General features: G+C 45.3%; 2 protein-coding genes across 2 annotated transcripts; one reads left to right on the top strand and one right to left on the bottom strand.

Moving 5' to 3' along the window:
• The first annotated feature begins 2,458 nt into the window (after window positions 1-2,458).
• LOC124658387 (probable F-box protein At2g36090) lies at window positions 2,459-3,481 on the top strand. The gene has a single exon (XM_047196732.1). It carries the CDS (start codon window positions 2,474-2,476, stop codon window positions 3,284-3,286), a length of 813 nt encoding a protein of 270 aa, XP_047052688.1. The 5' UTR covers window positions 2,459-2,473; the 3' UTR covers window positions 3,287-3,481.
• Window positions 3,482-6,193: 2,712 nt separating this feature from the next.
• LOC124653366 (mRNA-decapping enzyme-like protein) lies at window positions 6,194-10,476 on the bottom strand. The gene is made up of 8 exons (XM_047192432.1): window positions 10,297-10,476; window positions 10,181-10,221; window positions 10,025-10,074; window positions 8,469-8,613; window positions 7,718-7,774; window positions 7,460-7,580; window positions 6,583-7,008; window positions 6,194-6,508 (listed from the first exon to the last, which is right to left on the bottom strand). The coding sequence occupies exons 1-8, from the start codon at window positions 10,474-10,476 to the stop codon at window positions 6,455-6,457; spliced, it is 1,074 nt and encodes a 357-aa protein (XP_047048388.1). The 3' UTR covers window positions 6,194-6,454.
• Between the last annotated feature and the right edge of the window lie 849 nt (window positions 10,477-11,325).

The raw sequence follows: 11,325 nt of genomic DNA, 5'->3' as shown, positions 1-11,325 counted from the left end.
CCTAGATCCGTGCGCCTTTATAAGCCGGATCCCGGGAGCCCTAGAGCCACAACCACAACTCATTGTAACAACGCGAAAGCGCCCGGATAATTCCGGACAAGCAGCGGAGAGGCCCTGTCATCGTGCAGGTGTTCCGAAGCTGGGTAACTCGCGTACCACCGTCCCGTGTGCACTCCGCCCTATGGCCCCTACTTCTTCTCCCCCTCGTGAGGATCCCTCCTCCGAGGTACCGTCGATTAGGCAACGACATGTGGTGTTCACGCCGGACAGTCTTGCGGTGCCGGACTGTCTTGCGGTGCCCGCCGGACTGTCTTGCGGCGACTGTATACCTATACGTGAGAATACTGAGTTTTGGATTTGGGCTTGGATAGGGCCTAAATAATACCGGTTGGATTTTGTTGAGTTTGGGAGGGGGTTGTACTGGAGCAAGCCTCGTACGGGACATGGAGACATTTTCACGTGTTTATTCAGAATAAATCTCAGAATTCGAGAAAAGACACAAGACACAGTTCTTTACACATAACGGTTTTGCTAACTCTCGGTCGACTGATTCGTGGTTCGTGCTAGATATGAGTTGTAGTCTAAGTTGAAACTGAGGATTTAATACTTGCACATGAGTTGCAACAACTAAGAAAAATATTGTAGGCCGTTAGATTCACGTAAAATTCATGTTAGTTCTAAGTTACACCATGAGTTGCAACTGAGATTTTATCACTTTTGCTAGGAGTTAAGTTAATTTTCAGTCTAAGAACTAGTCACTCTCAACTTTTGCTAATTCTTAGTCACTCTAGATCATAAGATTGTGTCATGATTTGTACTAGCATGATTTGTAGCCGTGAGTTTCAAATAAGATTTTTCTAGTTACGCATAAGATTGGAAGTGCAAAAGAAAATGTCCAAATTATTAGATTGTTTCATGATTCGTGCTAGTTTTTTTTACAATCAATACCATATATATTTATAGAAACAAATAATACATGGTAGAGATATATGAGTTGTCTCCGTCGATTACATATAATATCTAAAAGAAAAGAGCAAATCTTCGAGAGACTTCAAACTCTTTCTTTTTTTCATGACACGATCCTGTATTTTTTTGAAGGCAACACGAGAAAACAAAACCATAGACTTGTAAATACGAACAAAGATTTTTTTTCATAATTTTAATTTGAGCCGCAATAGTAGGGCTACGTGCACGCGCGCAATTATTGAAGTAGTCAATAACCACTAGCAAGAGTACCAACACGACTATGCTAGGGGAAAACAGCCGAACAACATGGTTGACTTCGTTGTAGATTCGAGAGTACAAATCACCATTGTGAAACATAGTTGTCTGGACAAAAACTTCAAGGACAATCCTCATCACGACAACCATCAGAAAATATCCAAAATCGATCACGCGAAGCAAGATCTGAAGATCCATACCTAGAGAAATTTAATCCTCAAGCACCACCATCGACGCCGGTAAGGAGATCTCGTCATCAAACGACGAGCCGAAGATCACTTGTAAACGATGTCATCTATGTGGTAGCGGAGGAGGCAAAACAGAAGACAACTACAAAAACCCTAACCTAAACTAATACTTTAAACACTACTTTTATTAGGAAAAGAACACTCCACGCAAGATTGAGTTTTGTGCTCCTTGCGACACCGGCGAGGCTGGACGGAGAAGGAGGCTGAGGTAGAGGCGTCTAGGTTTTTTAGGATGTTCCGGCTGACTTCTTGCTTGCAACTGAGAAAAATGCCCCCAACCAGTTGCATTGCTTGGTTATTTGTGGCCGTCATGGCTGCCACGTGAAATTGAGCACGAAAGGAGCTAGTTGAAGAAAGCTCCCCTCCAGCCGTCATGCACATAGTTTAAGCTCTGTATTTTAAACAAGTCGTGCATCCCACATAATCAGCTAAACCCATTCGCTGCCACGTCGGTCAAACGTCAAAGGATCCATGCGTGCGTCCAACGTGGATCGCGTTGAAGGAACTGGCGCCACAGGAAAATCATCTTTCCACTCAGCTTCGCTTTGCTTTGCGGCACCGTCACCGTGGCGTCTCCCTTCTCCAGAAACGAGCCAGTCGAGTCGACCCGGGAAAGGGAGCGCACGATCGCTTTCAGACCGCGATCACTCACCTTCCCCGACAAATATATACCCGATTACCATTAGCTACCTCGCTTCAAACCCAATCCAAATTCCAAGCGCATCCTGCCTACAACTACAAGAGATCCATCTTAACAAGCATCAGCAAGCTCACATCACGACCTGCTTACGGATTCCTACTTAGCCCGCTCGCAGCCTAGCAATCCGTATAAAGTTGCAGCACGCAGGGTCGTTGCACGTACGTGCGTGCTGGTCATGGCGAGCGCTCGCGTTGACGAGACGGCGTGCGGCGGCAACGGCAGCATTGAAACGGTCATCGAGGACCTCCCGGCGGACGTCCTGGGACTCGTCATCCGTCGACTCGACGGCGCCTCGCTGGCGGCCATGGGGAGCGCCTGCTCGGGCTTCCGCGACCTCGCCAGCGACCCGGACGCGTGGCGGACGCTCTGCCTCGACATGTGGCCGTCCGTCCGCGACCTCGCCTGCCTCGGACGCGGCGGCGGCGGCTACCAGTCTCTCTACGCCGGCGCGTTCCCGTTCCCGGCCGCATCATCCCCACCGGCCGCGCCCTCCCTCCCGGCGCGGCTCGTCTCGGCCGTCGACCTGCACCACAAGGGCGTGTGCATCATGTCGCGCGCCGTCGAGACGGACGCCTCGTCGCCCTGGTTCCAGGGCTCGCCGTTCCGCGTCGACGCGCTCGTGCAGGAGGGCTTCACGGCGCCGTGCCCGATCGCGCCGGACGAGCTCACGCTGAGCTGGATACTCATCGACCCAGCCACGGGCGCCGCCCTCAACGCGTCCAGCCGGCGCCCCGTGTCCGTCGACCGGACCTGGCTGAGCGGGGACGCCGTGGCGCGGTTCACCGTGGTGCTCGGCGGCGGCGTCGCGCTGGACGCGGCGGTCACGTGCGACGACCGCCGCGGCCACGTCAGGGAGGTCAGCCTGTGCGCGGGCGACGCCGAGGGCGGCGGCGTCAGCGGCCGGGACGGGCTGGCGGCGGTGGCCGCGGCCATGGCGACCGCCAGGCAGCGCCGTGGGGCGGAGGAGGCCGCCAGGCGGGTCTACCGGGAGTTCGCCCAGGGGAAGAGGGACAGGAAGGAGTGGAAGGCCAGGCGGGATGGCATCGTTGACCTCTGCTGCTCCGGCGTCGGCGCCGCCGCGTTACTATCGTTCTTGGTCATGCTGACGTTCCGCTGACCGCGCAACGGCCGGCATACACACCGATGCACCTAAATATACAGTTTGATGACGCGCTCTAAGAGTTAGTATATGGTTGGAACCTGTAGATACCGACTGCGATGTAGCTTAGCGCAATAGGCCCGGTTCTTTTCAAGAAATATGCAAGTAGATGACAACCTTTACCTAAATTACAATGTTTACCATTAAGATCATTCTTATGCATTTCAGTATTATCAGTACTCAAGTTTCCTCATTCGCAAAAAAAAAAAAAAAGTACTCAAGTTTCCTCGATCTCCTTTATGGGTGAAGCTAGGCGCCGGATGGGCTGGAGGTGCGCCTCATTGGTGGTTTCACGTGAACGACATGCTAAATATGCAACTAGATGACAACCTTTACCTAAATTATTATAATGTTTACCATTAAGATCATTCTTACGCATTTCAGTATGATTGCTCAAGTTTCCTCGATCTATTTATGGGCGACGCTAGGCGCCGGCTGGACTGCAAGTGCGCCTCATCGATCGTCTCACATGAACAACTCTTGCGCGTAACATTTTATTTACATATTTCAACATTCCTCACAACATTTGTCTTGCAACACGGAAAAGCGTTGCAACTTCTCAAACATATGGATGCAACTGAGTTTTGGTGTATGCAACAAATCTCTAACTGCCGCAACAGATATCAGAATGAACATTGAAACATAGAAATCAATGGTTGGGACAACGAGAACACTCTCCAACATAAAACACAACACTCGCAATAGGTGACAAGAATCATCGCAACATGCATCCTTGTATTTATGTAGCATAATACCCATGAGTTTCCAGTACATCAAAACGATGTACAAAACAAAACAAAAACTCCCCAAAAGGTAACCATTTATGGCCAACAATTGGTAGACTCTTTCGGCTCATAGACAACAAATCTGGCTTGCTAGAGGCCTCCTTCGTCGATCTCTGAGGTTGATCTCATCTTCCTCGACCACCCTCACCCCAAATTTTCCATTGGGCACCCAATGGAAAAGTTCAAACACGAAGGGTGGCGTGATCTTTGCGTTGTAGGACCAAATGGGAGAGAATAACTAAGCACACGCACGTTCGTTGATGGAAGCAATTCAAAGCTAGCTACACGAACTTCGACTCGCTATTCAAACAATCGTAGAACCACTAAGCCAGGACTAACCCACACAAAATTGTTGAAATCCTAGAAGACAAATTAGGGAGACCCAATCCCCCGTTCTCACATATTCAAATGAACTCACAAGAGCAATATTGGTAAGGTCTCTCGTAGTCTTCCAGCATAAGCTTGTAAAGTTTGACAAAAGGTTTCTAAAAGGATGGGGGAGATGGTGTTTTATAACCAAGGAAATTTTCCCTTCTGGACAAAATATTCAACTTGGAGAGCTATCGAGTATCTTCACTAATCCCCTCGCGGCCGGATACCTCCCACCAAATGATGCAAGGCTTTTGAGGTGGAAGTAGACTTGAAGAGGCTTCTAATTATATGCCTCCATTTTCACGCTGCTCTTCCATGATGGCGGCAACACACAAAAGAAAGAGGGAAAAGTCGAAGGCATCAGATTCACTCAAAACTTGTTTCGGAAATTTTGTTTCTTGATGGGAACAATGGTTATCAGCTTCCCTTGACATGGTGCCCAAGTTCCTCAACGTCAAATGAGATGAAAAAATAACCGTTTCATCAATGTTATATAAGATAAACTCGAAGTTGGTGTTTAATTGATCACTTATTTGGCTAGCACGACTTTCTTTGATTGGCCCAATAATGGTTAGGTTTGTATCGATGGTGGTGTCATCATCCCAACTAGATATCCTAGATCTTGGTGGCACGACAAACTCCCAAATTTAAGCTCCAGCTTGATGTCGGCCATGAGGCCAAGCTCGAGAATGTTGCGAGACACCAGTTGAGGGCGATTGTCCCGCTGAGGAGGAACTACTGTGGGAGGCATCGAAACAAGAGGTTGTTGCGCTGAGAGGAGACAAACTGCACATCACGTCGCTATTGTGCAGGGCAACCTGAACACGCTTGGAGGATCTATGGATCAGCTCGGCGGTATGATCATTTCCTTCATATATTATTACTCAAATACTAGTTGAGATCATCGAGATCCACATGTCGTGAATACTTACATCAAAATTCGCCAACTCTTCTTACAATTAAGTCTTTGTATTTGGAGAGAGTGCCTAACACCATTGTGAACAATAGCGATTGTTTTGAGAACTAATCCTTGCTGGCTTGATTGAATGGCTAGGAAGGCACTGGTATCCAAAATGTACCCGTCTACGTATTTATGTGTACTGTATTCTCAAAGAAAAAAGAGCAATACTTACTAATTATACTTGCTAATTATTCTATTGATCATCCACGATCTCTTGCCCGGGACAAAACACAAAATTGCCCATTGTCTGCCCCCGGCTCCATTTACACTGTCTGCTGATCGAGGCCAATGGTGCTATCACTATCTAGATCTCGACATCTAAAATAAAACTATCTTTAATCCGCCACCACCATCAGTTCGGCACCTCCCTGCAGCAATATTCGGTCCCTCCCCATGCAAGGGCAATGAAGCACTCCCTGTTAAGCCATTTTTTTTCTCAAAATGGAGGATAAACCACGTCCATAGATACATATAGCCAGCTGTGTGTCTAGCTGCATATAATAGATGATGCATAAATGTTTAGCTGAAACTCAGCTCATTTCCCTACCATCTGCTCACGGCTCTTGGATGGTTCTTCGATGCATGGAATTGTAAAGAGTCTGAGTGCCAAATTTCTGTGTTTTGCTTGGGAGTCTCCCTGACACACCACAGGCTATGTCAAGCAACTCAGACGCCCCCTTGGCAAAACCAGGGGCAATAAGAATCAACTACTCCCTACAAGGAACAGTTATAACAAAAAAATGATACTGAGGCTGTTGCATAACCTGTTTAAACTCGATGTTTAAAGTTACATAAATATACTGTACGACAATACAGATATTTGAAATAGGATCAGCAGAAATACTACCGAACGTTGCTATATGGAGTAATGCTCTACATAAACACATTTGGACCAAGCTATACATAAGTTCAAGGACTAAAGGCTAATAAAATGCATACAAAACTCAAAGAACAAAAGCACTCCTTTCGTCTTTGTCACAACCAGAATCTTCATAAATACCAAGTTGTCTATGTATGTGCATTCTGCAACTCCCGGTAGAATAAATCAATGAACTCGTCACTCTGTTAGCAAGACATGTGTTAGAGTGTATACAAGGATGGAAATGACAACTTCTCCCTTGTAATGTGAAACTTACCTGAACAAGTCTCTGGAGGGCATCCTTAACTAGATCCCTCGAAATAATACGCCCATCATTGTGCGCAGCAGGGGTAAGTGATGCAGGAGGAGTTGGTGGTGGAAACGGTTGAAGTAGGGGGGTACCATATGGAGGACGTTGGCTGGAAGTAGAACTTGGATGAAGAGGCGGCGCTGTAGGCATCAAGGATGAAGCCGGTTGCGCCAATGATGTGGAAGAGGATGGAGGAACAAAGAACGCTGGAGTTACAAGGTTTGTCGAGCGGCTAGTATGGGCATTAGTGTGGAGGGGCAGTGGTGGAGCTGATGATGAAGCAGTAATTTCATGTGTTGCACCAGCAGATGAAATGAGAGCAGCAAACTCTGTGGGTTGGTGAGCTATTCCAGTCATCGGTGCACTTGGTACACTCCCAATGTTGGCAGCGTTCTGTCAAAATGTCCAAAAATATAAATTCATCAGGCGTTTGACGCTGTAATTAGCAACAGTGATAATACCATTTATACAACTGCGATTAATGGCCAACAAGAGGCATTGTACTGGTATACTAGTCAAACAAGATGCCAGAACGGAAACAAAATTCAGAAACCAGATAAATGAAGATTTATTATTGAGCTCGGGAAATTTAGATGGAGTAATTTGGTAATGTTTGTGAGAAGAAACAGTGATGAATTACTCATCTCAATTGCCAAACAAAAAATAAATAGATAAACAATGAATGAGTTTGTGCTAGGGCCTAGGGCCAAGTTTATTAGCAAACCATAACACTAGCCATCAGATTTTCTGAGACCAGAACCAAGCTGCTGCAAACATGTACTATCTGAAGAAAAGTGCGAAAAAATAAATTGGAACGAAGCAAGAGAAAGTTCGGAGAACATACACTAAAATAATTGGCGAATGATTCGTCAAGGGTATCAGATATTGCACTAGATGATGGAGGAGGTTCAAGGGGGCCATCGATGGCAGAGGATGTAGGAACAGCCTCTAACTCCTCAAACTCACTGTGGCACATCAAAAGAATTCATCACAGGTACATTCAATATAAAACTCAATGCAAAGCCTACAAGACATTAACTTTGACAACATGAATTCCACCGACGAATGAAATTTATCGTATGCACAAGTCCAGAAGAAAAACCTTTTTATGGAAGACACTTTTGGCTTTGGGGGCACTTTGGCGTAAGCATTCAGAATCCTGCAGGAAAAGATTGAAAAAAAAAAGAATTAGAGCAAACAATAGATATATTGTGTACTAATTCCTGCTAATAGCATATAATCAGCTTTTGCAACAATTAATTTACAACTTGGTGGATGTATACTAAACCAGCAAATGATTCAGCTGACTTCTACACAAAGGTATAACTAGGCAGTTAATTTCCAAAATGCAAATATGAAGCTGAGTATTTGACAGTTCTCAGTTACAAAGTTCAAACATTTAGAATGTAATAAAAAAACTCTTCCCAAGTAAGTACTCCCGTTTCCTAAAATATGTAATTTTGAACATTGGCGGTCTTCAAAATACTACCTCCGTCCATAAAAGGATGTCTTAGATTTGTTTAAATTTTGATGTATGTAGACACTATTTAGTGTATAGATACATCCAAATTTAGACAAATCTAGACATCTTTTTGTGGACGCAGGGAATACAACTTTGAGGGTTTTATCAGTTGTTTTGATAGTCATATATCTCTATCAAATTTAACAAACTATGTATTATGCAAATACGTTTAGAGATAAACTAACACACATCATGTTCGACATGTAATCTGAATACTTCTAAATGCATTTGTAGTAAAAAATTCAAAAGTCAGGTCATCAATTTCAATTATGGTAAACCTTTGACTAAGCATCTTATGCACACAAAAGCAAGGGACCAAAGCGAGCTTCACCTTCCAAACAGACTCGCAACGGCTTCGCAGTCGTGTTGATTATAAAACCAAATGCCATTTACTTCTTGTGTAGCATTCCGGTACAACAAATATGGAGGCTGAAGTTCATATTCAAAATCACTCAATAGATCCTCCACAAGATTATCTGTCAGGACAAAAAAAAAGTCCTTTCATAAACCAATTAAATTATAGTATATCATATTAAAGTTGCGTGTACTCAAGCTTAGCAAGTTGTCGGTCTATGAAATCCTAACAAACATATGTAAAATACATATCGTGAGAATAGACCTATTCAACAGAAAATGATCCCAATATGTTCTGCTACTCTTAAGAGGGTTTGTGAGCTTTCAAAGACAAAATGTCCGAAGGCTCCACCATTGGTTGATTCTGCATGTCCAAATCCAATGCAAATCCTATTGAACTGCATAAATTTCCTCCAGCGTCCGAAGATCTATTGTGATATATTTGCAGAAGGATTTGAAAATCGAGTCCGAAAGATTTTCTTCATCGGTGGATGAAGAATAACGAACATAAGAATTTCGACTGGCCTTGTTCACATGGGCTGTGTTTAGGTTTCATATTAATATGTTCTGTGTTTATGTTTCACATCAATTCCCTAGTAAATTTATGACGTAATACGAATGTTTCATGGACCACGTTCAAGGAATCATATATCGAGTGCTAATTCTAATAAGAGAATGAGTGCGAGGTATTTTATTTAGGGAAGGGAAAATAGGTTAGATACAGTGCATGCCAATTTGCACAAGGTCCCAGCTTTAGTCTGGTCGTTTGCTTACTTGGCATTGCCCAACAACAGTCAATCAGTCAACTGTATGCGAGATAGTTGAAATACGGTAGCCATAACGCACCAAGTGACCGTAACGTGTAACTGAAACTCTGGTACTGACTGCATTTCGGATAGTTTGAAGTCCAGTGACCAAAGTGAGTATGCAGTCCAAGTTCAATGACCGTGGATGGATTTTACAAAATCTAATAATATCTACCAGATTTTCTCCAATGGATCCACTGACCAAGAATTAGCGCTGCAGGCCCTGCCAGATTTCTATGCAGGCATAAGGCTACGGTAAGATCCTAAGTTCTCTAGGATCATCTCTGACCCATGGTATATAGTATTTCAAAAGACCTAGAGTTGTGGAATCAGTGTAGAGGAAACGTCAGCCTAAATAAAAAAATATGCACAAAATATTATTCTTGGTTTTTCAATGTGGCTCAACAAAGAATCGGAGCACCCAAATTAGTTTGAAGCAATCAAACCTTGTATTCTTTTTTCTGGAAGTATGCGACTACAGCATTACTCAATTCAATGATGATTTAATCTACTTAACATAGGTGAATCTTAAGATTTAGGACGTGCTGACATTTAGCACGACGCAAAAAGTCTTGTTCGGACGTGGTATCTATCCTGTATTTGATTCAGAAGAACGGAAAAAAAAAAGGACCCGCTGTATCACAGACCAGCCCTATTTGTGCAATATCTAAACTACCACGACGGCAAGAGAGATGAGCTAATCGATTTAGGCGAAAGATGCACATACCAGTGTTGCGCCTGTTCATGACGATGAACTGGAACCTGGGCTGCGAGTTCCTACAAGCGATCCAACACAATCCAGAGACAATTAGCTGCCATACACGCACAAAACCCCGATTCCAAACCTAAAAATCCCTTTTCCCCAAATCTGGCTGGCTCTCACCTCTTCACCACGAAGAGCGATCCCTCCACGTCCTTCCGGCTCTGCGCAAAAATAGAAACCGCATCAGATCGGATCAGGTCCTCGATCGAGTGAGGCGAAGGCATCGGCGTGCTCACCCACTGGTTTTTGTCGATGTTGAAGTCGTAGAGCGTGACGTGGCCGGCGGTGATGAGGATGTCCTCGACGGCGGGGTCGAGGCGCTGGAGGACGGTGAGGTTGAGCAGGCGCGTGCCCTCGGCGTCCATGGCCAAGTTGGGCGTCACCTTCCCCCCGTTCGGCTGCGGCGGCGGCGGCATCGCGAGGTCTCCTCCGTGTTACTCGGGCGGCGGTGGATCTGAGAGAGGGCAGTAATCGAAATCGAGTATCGAGCAGGATGTCTGCTGTTTCTGGAACAGTCACGCCATAATAATACACCTGTACACCTCGGACACGGGAGGAGAGGAACGGATGGGGGAGATTGAAGTTGTAGTGGCCATATTTCGAGCTGATTTAGGGCCCACAGGATAGAAGCATTGGGCTCGGCCTTTATCTCCAAAAAAAAATACAGTTTTCCCTCAAGTTATTAGGGTTTATTGTTCTCTCGGGGTATAGCCGGCGTGAGATCACCTTTCCCGTATTTCACCAATCTCCTCGGTGTTGTTGTTTTCGGGCTGATCAAGGGGCAATCTAGTATTGCTTCCTGGCATTGGTTCACCGTAGCGGGAGGGCGGAGCTAGGGTTAAGGGACTAGATCGGTATGGGACGTGGCTTTGGCCATGTCGAAGGAACAAGTGGGATCATCATTGGGTGGTGTTGATGGATATTTGGAGGCAATAATGAAGCAATTAGGCTTGAGGGAAGAGGACCTTGATGATGTTCTCTTTGAAGAGGAGAATTAGCAGCCCGCGGAGGCCACGTGCTCGATGGCGACCGCAAAGGTTTTTATTGATGGAGTGTACTCCAACTTTTGGTTCTTTAAGAACATGAATACATAGATGGAGTTTATGATGTTAGGAATCCACTGAAGAGTGCGCTTTCAATGGTTGTGGTGGTAAACGAGGGCTGTTTCTGGTAAAATATGTGAGACTCCTGAACTGGTGTCAGGTTTGTGGCCACATGGGACACAAATACAAAGATCATGGGGACAATATTCATCCATGATATGC

Source organism: Lolium rigidum, chromosome 5 (genome assembly GCF_022539505.1).
Source record: "Lolium rigidum isolate FL_2022 chromosome 5, APGP_CSIRO_Lrig_0.1, whole genome shotgun sequence".
Classification (NCBI taxonomy): Eukaryota; Viridiplantae; Streptophyta; class Magnoliopsida; order Poales; family Poaceae; genus Lolium; species Lolium rigidum.
Note: the sequence above shows the minus strand (reverse complement) of the source record. Positions and strands in the feature narration are given on the sequence as shown.